We start from the raw sequence: 13,845 nt of genomic DNA, 5'->3' as shown, positions 1-13,845 counted from the left end.
TTTGGGCCTGCAGATGCCCTGTGTCAGCCATATGCGACCGGCATATTTAATAAATCTCCTCCTCTAATAAAACTCTTCAAAATTCATCTGGATTGGGTGTCTCTATGTGAACTCCATGAAGTGAGGTACAGTGCCTTTCAGAATCTGGGGTGCGGTACTTTAGAACATTAGAATCAAAGGCCCTGGCTGGGCAGCTCGGTTGGTTAGAATGCTGTCCTGACACACCGAGGTTGTGGGTCCCATCCCCGGTCAAGGCAACATAGAAGAATCAACCAATGACGGCATGAATGAGCGGAACAACAAATCGATGTCTCTTTCTCTTCCTCTCTCTTTAAGAATCAATCAACAAATTTTTTTTTTTTTTTTTTTAATTGAGAAGCACCAGCACAAGAATATTGGTAATGCTGTGGAGTTTGAAAGACCTGGGTCAAATCCCAGGACCACTACCTAGCAGCTGTGTGGCCTTGGGCAGGTTACTTAATCTCTCTGAACCTCTGTATGCATTTGGAAAAATAAGTACGGAGCATTAACCTGCATAGGTAAGAGGGTCAGAGATACTCAAAGGCAAGAATAGGTACGTATTCATAGTCTTCATCGAAGCTCTCCTAAGAGGCATGAAGAATTCTGACCCCCATCTTTTTTTTAGGGGGGGGAGCAGGACAATCTGACACCGAGAACTCAGGGGACTTCACATGTGAGGGAGGCTGGACAAAGCTCGTGTCCTTGAACTCGGGAGGCCCCGTATTAGCCCCTGGGCCAGGACCCACACGGAGTGAACAGGGAGGAGGAAGAGGAGGTTGAGCTTCCAATGGAAGCCAACACCCGAGACCTACGACCTGCAGGTGGGCTCGGCCGCGTATAAACAGCTCCTAGATGGACCTGCATGCAGCCAAGCGGCCCTCCTGGGGGGGGGGGGGTGGAGGATAAAGGAAGAAGGGACAGCAGACATCCTGGATAGGCCCAGCCTGAGAATCCCCAATTCATGGGAGGTGCAGGTTCAGAGCGAGGGAACAGGAGGTGCCCAGTGGAACGATGGTCGTAGGCACGGGCAGGACTCACAAACCCCTCAGGGCCTCGGTCTCCCCTCTGTTCATAATAGTGTTATTATTATTACATGTTATTGATTCACTTTAGAGAAAGAGGGAAAGCATTCAGGTGTCCTTCAGCTTAGTGGCACATTCACCGGCCACTTCCTGTGTGTGCTCTGACAGGGGAATCGAACCAGCAACCTTAATGTTTCTGGAAGACGCTCTAACTCAGGGGTAGTCAACCTTTTTATACCTACCGCCCACTTCTGTATCTCTGTTAGTAGTAAAATTTTCTAACCGCCCACCAGTTCCACAGTCACGGTGATTTATAAAGTAGGGAAGTCACTTTACTTTATAAAATTTATAAAGCAGAGTGACAGCAAGTTAAAGCATCTAATAATAATTACTTACCAAGTACTCTATGTCGGATTTTCGCTGTTTGGCAGAATAAATCTTTATCAAACAACTTACTATAGTTAAATCTATCTTTTTATTGATACTTTGGTTGCTCTGCGACCGCCCACCATGAAAGCTAGAAAGCCCACTAGTGGGCGGTTGGGACCAGGTTGACCACCACTGCTGAGTCTAACTGAAGGCGCTAACCGGCCAGGGTCTCAGTCTTTCCAGCTGGAAACTGGGGTTTCACTTTAAGAAAATGAAACTGCACTGTGGGGATGGTGCCTCGCGGGGTGGTCTGCTCACAGCTCACAACAAGAGCCCGGCCCTGCTGGGGGCCCCACGCTGTCCTTTACCTGGTGCGCGCGGGGCATCGGAACCTGGAGCTACTTTTTTCACTCTGCCGTCCTAAGACTGAGATGTACTTATGACTTCGTTGGTTGCTCAAGTTATTAAAAACACCCCGGCCCGGGAAGTCTAGTAGCCGAAGCCAGAGGCAGAAACTTTCAGGCCAGGGCGCCCGGGGCAGAGATTTCCGTCCTTTTACCTTACAAGGCAGGAGTGGTTGAGGACTACGACAGCCCAGCAGCCGCTAGGTTCCAGCCCTGGGATCGTTCTATGTCGTTCAGAGGCCGAGTCTGAGTGGCCATCGGGGACCAGGGTACCCACCCTGCGCCTCAAGTTTCCCGCGGCTCTGTGTCCCTGGGCGCAGAAGGGCGCAACGTTCTCCTCCGTCCCACGGCCGTGCCGGCGCCAAGTCACAGCGCGCCCGTCCCCAAGTTCCGGGGGCCCGCGCCCCTCTCCTGCCCAACTCACCTGCTGAAGACCAGGCAGCCCAGGTGGTTGATCTCGTGGTCCGAGCGGTGGCGGCTGTAGTCCTCCCACAGGTCCTTGAAGGCCGTGACCGCCAGGATGAAGAGCACGGGTGCCAGCGCCAGGCCCGGCTGGAAGGCGTTCACCGCGGGCACGAAGTTGAGCAGCGCGATGAAGACGAAGTAGACGTTGGCCAGGCGGTGGAACTGCTCGAACAGGTTCTTGGGCAGGAAGGACAGCAGCGTGTACTTGGTGGTCTTGAGCCGGTTGTCGGCCAGAGGCTGGGCGGCCCCGCAGAGGCGCGCGTCCTTGGGGTCCTGGGCGCCCGGGGGCGGCAGCAGGTTGGAGCGCACCGTGCGCGTCCTGCCTTCCCGGCGCCTCCTTCGCCGCCGCCGCCTCCGTCTTCGCCGCCCGCCCGGGTGCGCGCGCTCCTCGGCCGCCGCCGGCTCCCGCTCCATGGCCGCGTGTCGCCGCGCCCCGCTCCAGCCTCCTAGGTAATCATCGCCGGCGGCGCGGGCGCGGCGCGGCGCGGCGCAGGCTCCCCGCCTGCGGGACGCACGAGGACAGCAGTCAGCGCGCCGCCCGGGCCGTTTCCGCCGCGGGCCGCCCCGCCCCAGCCCCGGCCCCAGCCCCGGCCCCGGCCCGGCCCGCGGATAGCGGGAAGCACAAACACGCGCGCTGCCCACTGGGGAGCCGCTCCGCTTTCCGTTCCCAGAAGCGCCCGTTGGCGCCAACGTGGAGAGACGCGCGCGGGCCCCGGGGCCGAAGGGGGCGGTGCGAAGGGTCGGAGGCCAGGCTCCTCCTTCCCGGGCCCGTCCTGGAGCCACTTCCCCCTCCCGAATGAAAATCCGAATGAAACCCGCGGACCTGGGCTCAGATTCTTCCATCTTCTGTGCCCGGGACATCTGCCCTGGACACACCCCGTTCTTCCTCCCCCAAAAAGGCGCGATGCCCCTGGCCTCTGACCCCCTTTCCCTGCCCCTGCCTCTGCCCAGCCTCCATCTACTTTAAGAGTCAGGACTTGGGTGGAAGAGGCTTTTTTTTTTTTCTTTTCTTTTCTTTCCCAGGACCACCCTGCTTTCCTGACTTTCTCTAAATAGGATGTTATAAAAAAAAACTTTCTTAATCGAAGGGAGGGCTGTGTCTCTGTTGACAAAAAAAGGCAGGCTCTGTTTTGCAGGCATTTCTGTCTCTTTTCCTACCTGCTTGCCGCGGAGGGACAAAATGCGCCTTGCGGGCTGTGGTTCTGAGGGGGACCCTGTGATCCAGGCAGGGAACTGAGGATGGATGTTGGGAAGGAGACGAAATGGGGGGGGGGCAGGAGGGTGTCTCTCAAGGGCCAGAACTGGTGGTTGGGGTGAAGGGCTCCCCTCAGCATTCACGGGGAGAGTGTGGAGAATATTCCCGCACGGCAGAAGGGAGGGGGGCGTCCCCTTTCCACAGTAACACACACACACACACACACACACAGTGCCACAGCGCTGAGGTTTGACCTCCCTTTTCGGAAGTACAGACACGGCAAGCAGGGATGTCTTGCCTCAGAGACCACAGCTGGGGACTTGGGGGGAAAGTCTAATTTGGGGTACCACCTGTCTCGGTTTGGGAAGCTGCTGGCCTCCTCCTGCCGCAGGCCAGCCCCTCATTTCTCCCACCGCCCTGGGTAGCCTCTGTCATCTCTGCATCTCAACAGCCTCTGCCGGCCTGGAGGCCTCCCCAGGACACCTGCTGATATCAATAAATCACTCATCTCAAGTGGCTCAGACCACCTGGCTCCTCGCCCTGACCCTTTCTCAGGAGGGTCCTCAGCCCCCGCACCCTGGCTTACACCCCACCCAGCCATGTCATGGTCTCCCCTGGCTCCAGGGAACCTCGCCACAGACCACGGTGCTCCCCAGAATCCAGCATAAGGAGGGTAGGGTGACAGGCAACAAGAAAATGTCCCTGGCCACGGACCAAGCTGCCCCCCCCCGACCCGTGCCACCCCTAAAAGGCAGGACAGCATGGATGTGTGGAGGCCCCAGATCAGAGGAAGGTTTGGCCCAGGTTCCTGCCTGTTGGGGGACAGAAATCCAGCCTCACAGCACGGACCCTTGGCATCCCAAATGTTACTAGCAGCTCGTGAAGGACCACAGCTTCCCTGGTTTCCATGACAAAGAAGTTTCCCTCCACCCAACCCAGCAAGGCCCGGGGCCCCTCCATTTCCACAGACGCCTGCATCCTTGTGGGTGTCCCCAGGGTGCCTGGGGGCCGGATGGATCCTTGCGGGTGTCCCCAGGGTGCCTGGGGGCCGGATGGATCCTTGGGGGTGTCCCCAGGGTGCCTGGGGGCCGGATGGATCCTTGTGGGTGTCCCCAGGGTGCCTGGGGGCCTCCTGGATCTCCCTCCCTCTCTCCCAGTCTCGTCGCTCCAGCCAGCCTGTCTGCCCGGGGTTGCCAACGCGGTCACCCCACCTCCTCATTGTCTTACCCTGGAGCAGCGCACAGGTGTCCCCTGTTGCTTACAAAGTCAAATGCTGACCCTTCAGCACCCACCGAAGGGCCTGCCGTTTCCGCTTGGCCCACCCCACGCCCCCGGCCTAGCCCCAGGGCGAGGGGTCTCCTTACCCCGTTCTGAGCAGGAGGCCTCCCTGGGGCCCGGCCACATTCCGTGCTCAGGTTCCGAGGTTCCAAGAGTCACACTGCTCCCACCTGGAACCCTCCCCGCCCGCTCTCCACCAATCCCTGTTTTCTGCCCCAGCTCGGCTCCCGCTGGCCTCTGGAGACGGTTTCCACACCGGAGAGTCCCCTGAACCTGGTGGAACTACTTCTGTCCTGACCGATGTGCCGGGGTATGTCACCCCCCTCAGACTGCTCCACACGGGGTTGAGCTCGGATGCTTTCTGAGCCCTGAATTCTGACACTCTTGACTTTCCAGGTTGGGTCAGTCGGGTGGGGGGCAGGGGGGGCAGGCTTGGATGGGCCCTGAGCTCGCCATCTGGACCCCTGAGCTCTGACGAGGCCCAGGGCTGGTTGCTTGCCTTGTTCTCCTTCTGCAAATACTGATTCACCACTTAGCTGCCCGTTCAGCACACTCGGGGCCCTGGGGACACGCAGGGGGGACGGCCTAGGACAGCAGTCCTTCTCCTGGACCTGACCGGTAGGAAGAGGCTCTGGGACATCGGGACTCACAATGAGAAACACACGTTTGACCCTCAGTTTGTTTTTGGCTCAGAGCTCCCCGAAACCCCCTTGTCACTTCCTCAGTGACAGGACCAGACAGTTTAGGAGGCAACTTCGGGGAAGCTCTTAAGGGTAGGGGGCCGGTTGCCAGGGGAACTGACCTGGTTGATGAGAGGGTTAGAAATTTCAGTCCCGACCCCGGACCTCTGAGGGAGGAGGCGTGGCATGGTTGAATTAGGGGGGGGCGGTAGGGAGGTGTGGGGTGGGTGGGGGTGGGGAGGTGGGGGGGTGATCAGTCACGCCTACATACTGAAGCCCCCCTAAAGCCCAGAAGGACGGGGGTGGGAAGAGCTTTCCGGCGGACAGTGCCCAGAGAGTTGTGGGCACAGAGCGAGTATGGGGCACTACTTGCCCCTTCTCCTCCTACCTGGCCCTTCCTCCCATCTCTTCCATCAGGCCGTTCCCGAGTTAGACAGAGCCTTCCATAACACTGAGGTAACCCATCGTCCTCCTTTAGGGAGGACAGGCCTTCTTGTGTAAGTTCCGTCCTTCCTCGAAAGTGTCCTCCTACCTGTCCTCCTTTTTGATATCGGAAGACTCATCTGTCAAGGTCCGTATTCGATCGATGCTAGTCGATCCGTGGCGTGTGACGTGACGTATTTGTGTCTAAATGAGTACTCTCTCCTTACAATGATGATTAAAAATTAATAGACAATTATAATATAAAATATTACAAATGTTTTTATTATGCATTGATCATATTATAGTGTAATATTGTTGCAATGAATAAAATGTTTCTTTTATTGATGATGATACTGTTTTCTTCTATTTATTTTTGTCCTTTTCACTGTAAAAAAGTTGGTCGCCTTAATAATACACGGATGCCCTTGTAGGTGAGCTGTTCCTTTTGAGCCTTGTGAGTCACTCCAGCCAGGAACTTAAACCTGAGGAGGTGGGGGGGGCACAGGATCCTCCAATTACAGCCCCTGAGCGGGGGGGGGGGGGGACACTGGCAGCAGGGACCCCTTCCTTTCTCCTACCCTGTCCTGTGCTTGTAAATACAATGCGTGTGGCCCTCCACTGAGGACTCGGGCCTGATGGGCCAATGCTGGGTGAGGCCCCGAGCTCACCCCATTTAGAATAAACCTCCCAGCCTCTTTGGGGGGGCCTTGACTCTACGGAGGTGGCTGGTTCAATTCCCCAGTCAGGGTACCTACAGGAGCAGCTCGATGTTCCTGTCTCTCTCTCACCCTGCCTTTGTCTTTTTTTTTTTTAATTTATTCATTTTAGAGAGGAGGGGGGAGAGAGAGAGAGAGAGAGAGAGAAGGGGGAGGAGCAGGAAGCATCCACTCCCATATGTGCCTTGACCAGGCAAGCCAGGGTTTTGAACCAGCAACCTCAGTGTTTCCAAGTTGACGCTTTATCCCCTGCGCCACCACAGGTCAGACCACCCTGCCTTTGTCAAAAAGAGAAAAGAAGAAAGAAAGAAAGAAAAATTAAAAAACCCTGGCCGTGAATCTGCCGTCACCACAGGAGCTCCTGCTCACTGCCCCGCCCACAGTCACAATATTGCATCTGACCAAATGCCAGCAGCCCAGGGACAGATCAGAATTCAAAATCGGAACCAAAGCCTCTTTTTGCCCTCCTGCCTCTCATGGCCGCACCGTTGCGGACGGGATTGGACCTTCCTAAGTGGAGTGTAAGTGACTGCCACTTTCCTATCACCCCTCGTTGATCGCCCGTTGATATGTAAACTACGATGTGTTTGTAATACACGAACTGTACCTTGTTACACGACATCCGTTCCCATAACGCGCTCTTGTGCCATCCACACCCACGCCGCCTGCGTGCTCACCTGCCGTGGGAAGGCACCGCTTTAAAGCAGTGAGGATGCCAATGGCGAAGGCACCTTGGAGCCCCTGACGGCGTCCCCGGAATCTGGAAACACGCGCACGAAATATCAGCAAAGGAGGGAGAAAAGGGTGACGCCCTGGGATGGGCGGAGGTTCACGCTGCAGGTCTGGGAGCCGGCACCGTGGAGACATCCCAGGGGACTTGGAGCAGAATGACGTCACGGGAAGTCCCTCAGCAGTCAACCAGCTGTGGCCTGTGCCCTGTGGCAGTCCACTGTGGCGGGGGGGGGGGGAAGAGGACACTGACCTTTCCCCGGGGCCTTTCGGAACCACGTGGATGTGTTCTGGACGCTGGCACTGCTCCATAAAAATGATGGATTAAACTCTCCCACCTTCCTGCTGGCCGCCCGGGGAGGCTCTGAGCCAACGGGAATATTCCCCGGACGGTCCCCTCTGTCCTGCAGGACCTGCGTTTCCGTGCCTGTGCCAGGCGTGAGCTCCCCGGTGACACTCGGGTCTCAGAAGGGCTGGCTGTCCCCTGGCCTGGTGGGTGGCTTCAGAGGAGGTTGGAACTGGTCCAGTCTTCCATGCTGAGGTGGAGGGGGACGCATGTGACACGCCTGGGGTGACAAGGTATTGAGCAAATGTCGGCTCTCACGGACAAGCTGAGTAAGGCTCTGAGTGGGGCAGGGGCAGGGACAGGGGCAGGCGGCGGCCAGCACGGCCACCACTGGCTTCCTCGGTGCAACGGGTGGTGGACGGGACAGGGCGGGTGTCCATCTTCCTGACCTCTGGGGTCCTGAGTGCAGTAGTGTCGCCCTTTGACCTGCAGGCCGGCTCCTCCCTCTGTCACCAGATGGTACCCAAGGGCCGCACATCCACCGAGCTCCTGCGCAGACCTGCACACCTGTCCGGTTATCGTTGTGTCCAGCTGAGGGTGAATTCACTGCTCTCCGAGGTCTGAGAAGGAAGTGGGGGGCGGTAGTTCCGGAGCCAGCAGCCTCCCCGGCTAGGGGCTGTGGCGGGATCCCCTCCTGTGTGTGTGGTGGGCAGAGTTCTCCACGGCTCCTGAGACCCCGGTCCCTGGTGCACAAGCTGTGTATGACCCTCTGCGCCTTGATGGGCCGGGCACCTGGGCGTGTCACGGACTTCGCCACCTGTGATCAGGCTCCTAAATTTTACGCTATTCCCTAAAACTGACTGATAACGTATAACACACCAGGCGCCCCAGGACTCTGCTGACTCTCACATCAGGTAAGGACGTCCTCTCTTTTTGAGATGGCGCGTGTCCGGTCTGGGCATTCTCCTACGACACAGGGTCTGTCGAGTGTCCTCACAATCTCCGACGCTGTCGCCCACATGCCTGACTTTCACGGGTAATGGCCAAAGGGGACACAGAGCTCGCTGTCCTGGCCCAGGAGAAAGGGACAGTCGCCTAGTGGCGTCCGTGTCGTGGACGAGGCTGCGGGGACTGTGTCGTGAGAGTGCGCCGTGCAGACCGCCACTGGCCGAGGGGCATGCCCAGGCGTGGCCCGATCGGTCACCTACAGACAGAAAGACAGACAGACAGACACCTCCGTGGGTCCTTCTGCCTTTATGCTTTCCCTTTCTTAGGATTCCACAGTGGCTACCAGGAATCTCTTTCTTCAAAACAGCTTTTTAGAAAAATGTTTATTTTATTGATTTTTCGAGAGAGAGCGAGAGGGAGTGAGGGAGAGAGAAAGACAGGAACATCCATTTGTTCCTGTCTGTGCCCCGACCAGGAATCGAACTGGCAACCTCTGGGCTTCCGGACGATGCTCTGACCAAAGAAGCTACCCGGCCAGGGCTCACCCTTCAATACAGTTTTCCTGTCTGCTCCCCTGGGGGGTCTTCCAGCCTGCACTGTGGGGCCCAAGGGCCCCGAGGACACTCTCCCCAGCCCCTGGCTCAGCCCCAGCCTCCCCTTCCTGGCCACTGGCTCTCCTCCGTCGCGTGGTCAGGGGGCGGCTGCTCTCTCACCCAGGCGGGCAGTCAGGGGGCGGCAGTTTGACCCCCAAACGACCTGTGCTGACTCGTGGAGGCAGTTTCCGTTTTCAGATTTGGGAGGGGACGCGGTCCGTAGGTCCAGGGGCTGCAGCGAAGTGTCCTACTCCCCCCCCTCCCCTGGGACGGTCCCGGTCCCTCACAGCAGAGGGCCCAGCCCCAGAGCCACTCTGGCTGGGACGCAGAGCTCCGACCCTGGAGGGTGGAGGAGTCAAGACTTAATCATTGTGTGGCGCTCAGGGAGTAAGAGCGAACCTTCCGCAGAGGCTGCGCTATTCAGTCTCAGCGAGGGGGGCCCCGTTCAGATGGGGGTCCCACGGTGGTACCAATCCGTTCCGTGGTCACTCAGCGTCGCATCTAACGAAGACGGCAATGAGGCGTGCAGCCCTCCCCCCTGCCAGGACCAGCAGCCAACGCCAGCCCGGGAGCACAGCGAGAACCCCCGCAGGACCCCGGGGTGACCGCCGGGTGGGGGGGGACACGCACTCCCAGTTCCTGAAGTGGAAGACGGAGTGGGAAGGAAGGAGGTTTGCTGGGGCGCGTTTACGATGAACCTCACACGGAGCAAGTCCCACAGGGAGTGAATCTGAATGCGGCAGCTTCTCCTCTGTGTTTCCACGCCCCCCGCTGGCTGAGACACCCAGAAATGAGGCGCGGCGTCCACACCAGCGCTGGCCTGGCACGGGGAGCAGCAGAGAGGGCCGTCGACACCGCGCGACTGTATTCGGCACTCACCCGGGCTGCCCGGCTGGGGGGGGGGATGTGTTGAAAGTCCCCCAGAGAACCCCCTTGTCTGCAGGTCTTGGTGTGGGGCGGGCTGTCCCAGAGGGGTGCACTAGCCGCCCTGTTCCCAAACTTCAGCGCAGCACTGAGCCGTGGGAGGCAGGGCGGCTCACAGGGCAGTGCCTCCCTCCCGCCGGGCCCCCCAGCGCCTCCGGGGTCCGGGTGGAGGTCTGGCCCTGCCGAATCCCAGACCTGACCCAGAACCCACCCAGGGCCGGGTCCCTCTGGGGCACCGGTCACCTCCCCTTTCTCCTTTCATTGTTACCCTTTGGCACAACCCTCAGGAACAGCCCCTTCCAGGACAGTGATTTGTAGCAGCTCATGGCCAGTTCCCACACAGGACGCAGCCTCTGTGCTTGGCCACGGGCGGGTGGGGGGCGTCCGTCCCCGAACTCCGTGCTGACCACACCCCCTCCTGGACAGTGATTCATAGCAGCTCACGGCCAGTTCCCACAGGGGACGCAGCCTCTGTGCTTGGCCACGGGGGGGTGGGGGGCGTCTGTCCCCGTCCCCGAACTCCGTGCTGACCACACCCCTCCCGCAGATATGCCCCTCATCCCACTGACTCTGCGTCTCGCCCTCACTTTACACAGAACGAACGTCACCAGGGATGAGGCCCCAGGGCCACCATGAGGCAGGTAGAGGGCTGCGTTTTAACTGAGGCCATGCAGAGAGCCTCCCCACAGCACCTGAAGGAAGGAGGCCCGGTGGACACAGCCCCCCTGCGGCCACCCTCTCGGGCCTTCCACCTCGAGCCTGCCCTCTCTCAGGCCTTCAGATGCACCCTCAGAGGGTGTCCGCCCGCCAGGCCCAAACTCAGTCAGCACGACCCCCGCCCACTTCCCCTGGGGGTGTCCAACTCACCCGCCCACTTCCCCTGGGGGTGTCCAACGTCCTCTTTGGAGCCGGACCCTCTCTTGGGAATCCCACCAGCCCAGCCCACACGCACGCAGGCTGGGTGCCTGTGGTCTCAGCCTGAGCTGTGGCCTGGCCCCCACTCACCGCCCGGGCCCTGGGGCAGGACTGCAGGGAGGTGTGAGCACTGAGCTCTGCCCAGGCCTCTGGGCAGATGGACCAGGGCTGGAAGAGCAAGAGGCATCGTGATCTCAGAACATGGGGGTCTGGGACAGTGTGTGTGTGTGTGTGTGTGTGTGTGTGTGTCTGGGACACTGTGTGTGTGTGTGTGTGTCTGGGACACTGTGTGTGTGTGTGTGTGTGTGTGTGTGTGTGTGTGTCTGGGACACAGTGTGTGTGTGTGTGTGTGTGTCTAGGGGGCAGGCTGGGATGTTTCCTTTGTGTGTGTGTGTGTGTGTGTGTCTGGGACACAGTGTGTGTGTGTGTGTGTGTGTGTGTGTGTGTCTAGGGCGTAGGCTGGGATGTTTCCTTTGTGTGTGTGTGTGTGTGTGTGTGTCTGGGACACAGTGTGTGTGTGTGTGTGTGTGTGTGTGTGTCTAGGGCGTAGGCTGGGATGTTTCCTTTGTGTGTGTGTGTGTGTGTGTGTGTGTCTGGGACACAGTGTGTGTGTGTGTGTGTGTGTCTAGGGGGCAGGCTGGGATGTTTCCTTTGTGTGTGTGTGTGTGTGTGTGTGTGTGTCTGGGACACTGTGTGTGTGTGTCTGGGACACAGTGTGTGTGTGTGTGTGTCTAGGGGGTAGGCTGGGATGTTTCCTGTCCCCATCTGAAAGGCAGACCTGCCCAGGGCGGGAAGGGTAATGTGGGCAACACTGCCACCTAGTGGCGCATGTGCCCCCTGCACCGCCCAGGGCAGGATGCAGGACCCCCTGATGGAAACTGGGAATGCAGAGAGGACTTAACTTGTGGCAGAACTTCTGTGGTCAACACTCCGTCCAAATCGGCTGAACCCCTGAAGACACGGCATTCCTTCCCCATGAGCGTCTTTCCCTGGCCTTCCCATAAAGATGTAGTTTTTTTTTTATCTTCCATCTAGCGCCATGCTGTTCCAGGGCCCACGCAAGGAAGGGCTTATTGACGCCAAGAAGAGAGAGCGGCTCATGTTTCTCAGATGGACTCATCCTTCCGGTCACTGAGGCCAAAACCCACGTCTCTGTGGTTCCTGGGAAAATCCCATGAAGGGAAATCTCGTCTACCAAATCTGTGGTCTAAGGCAGGAGCAACCTCGGTGTCTAAATCTACTAGTCAATCAGCAAACGCTTGAAGGGATTAATCAAGGTCTAAATCTACTAGTCAATCAGCAAACGCTTGAAGGGATTAATCAAGGTCTAAATCTACTAGTCAATCAGCAAACGCTGGAAGGGATTAATCAAGGGTCGAGGCAGGCAGGGGCTGACAGGGATGCAGTGGGTCCCCACAATGGTGGGGCGCTGTGGACGTCAACAGCAGAAGGATCTAAGAATCAAGGTGTCCTAGGTGGTCCATGGATCACACGGGGCGTGGAGGACAGAGCTGGACAGCAAGGGAGACAGGGAACAGAGCTTGGACTTTGAGACGTGCGTGGGTCCACCTCTCTGAATTTCTGCAGGAGGCCACGGGACACTTCAGGGGGAAGCCGGGCGGAAGCGCCTCCTCCGCCCTCCGTTTCTCAGCCTCGGGGTTCCTAGAGAGCGTCCTCACGTTGGCGCTGAACACACGTCACATTTGGGGGGGAGGTTGGTCGGTGAGACACCGAGATGTTCTGATTGCATTCATTTCTCATAGCACCACAGCCCCCGCCCGGCCAGGGTGGACAGCTGGAGACAGTCCCGCCAGCTCCAGGAATTCTGGACGGGTCCAGGCAAGCCGCTGGGAGGGTTTGCATTCCCGAGGACAGGCCCATGTTTGTCAGAGACTCCTGAGGAATGTTCCTTGGCATTCTGAACGTGTAACTTGCGTTGCATCGTGATTCCATTTGCCCGAGAACCTGTGACTTTCCCTGGGAACAATTTCTCTTTGTAAAAATAAACTTGACATCCCCCCCCCCCCTGTGCAAGAGCGGCCCATGGTACTGATGGGACTTTTGTCAAGGAAGCGCTGTCCTCTGGACACATTACACATGAAATGTCGAGCCATCCAAGGTGGAACTGTTATCATTATTGTAGAAAGAAAGATGCATTCCTAATTCCCTCCCCCCACTATTTTTTTTTTTTTTTGATCTATGATGGTGTCGTGATCCAAGATGGATGCATCTAGCCCAGTGCATTTATTGGGAATGTTTCAGTGACAAGTGTCAGCAGAGAGAGTTTTACAGAAACGGAGAATGACATGTCAGTCTGGCCAGAGGGTGTGATGCAGGGTAGCAAGCAGTTTGATACAATAAATGTTCCACGTTTGTCTTTTAGAAAAATTTTAAATTCCCTTAAGGAGGCCTGACCTGTGGTGGCGCAGTGGATAAAACGTCGACCTGGAATGCTGAAGTCGCCGGTTCAAAACCCTGGGCTTGCCTGGTCAAGACACATATGGAAGTTGATGCTTCCTGTTCCTCCCCCTGTTCTCTCTCTCTCTCTCCCCTCTCTCTCTAATAAAAATGAATAAATAAAAAATCTAAAAATGTAAATAAATAAAAAATTAAAAAAAAATTCCCTTAAGGAATAGTAATAGCTCATCTTTTATTTTTGTTTGAGGCCGTAACACCGGCTTTGTTTGAAATGGCGTGGAGCCAGAGAGGTCAGAGAGATGGGGGTCCCGATGCTCCTAGGATAGCCCCTCCCCCTTGCCCCCAAGCACCCAGCATGGGGCCGGTATCCCTCTTCCCTGTCCGTCCTGTGCTGAGGACCCTTGGCTGACAACCCCCCCCCAACTCTCAGCTGAGCTTTCAGACTAAATAAACACCTGT

At 57.6% G+C, this 13,845-nt stretch overlaps 1 protein-coding gene across 1 annotated transcript in view; it reads right to left on the bottom strand.

The window, feature by feature from the left end:
- ATP10A (ATPase phospholipid transporting 10A (putative)) overlaps window positions 1-2,828 on the bottom strand; it is a 90,294-nt gene extending 87,466 nt beyond the window's left edge. Inside the window, 1 exon segment of the mRNA XM_066355699.1 lies at window positions 2,241-2,828. Coding sequence (XP_066211796.1) covers window positions 2,241-2,695 — 455 coding nt within the window. The 5' untranslated portion in view covers window positions 2,696-2,828.
- Window positions 2,829-13,845: the final 11,017 nt, after the last annotated feature.

Source organism: Saccopteryx leptura, chromosome 13 (assembly GCF_036850995.1).
Source record: "Saccopteryx leptura isolate mSacLep1 chromosome 13, mSacLep1_pri_phased_curated, whole genome shotgun sequence".
Taxonomy (NCBI): domain Eukaryota; kingdom Metazoa; phylum Chordata; class Mammalia; order Chiroptera; family Emballonuridae; genus Saccopteryx; species Saccopteryx leptura.
The sequence above is the reverse complement of the archived record's forward strand: the minus strand, read 5'-3'. Positions and strand labels throughout refer to the sequence as shown.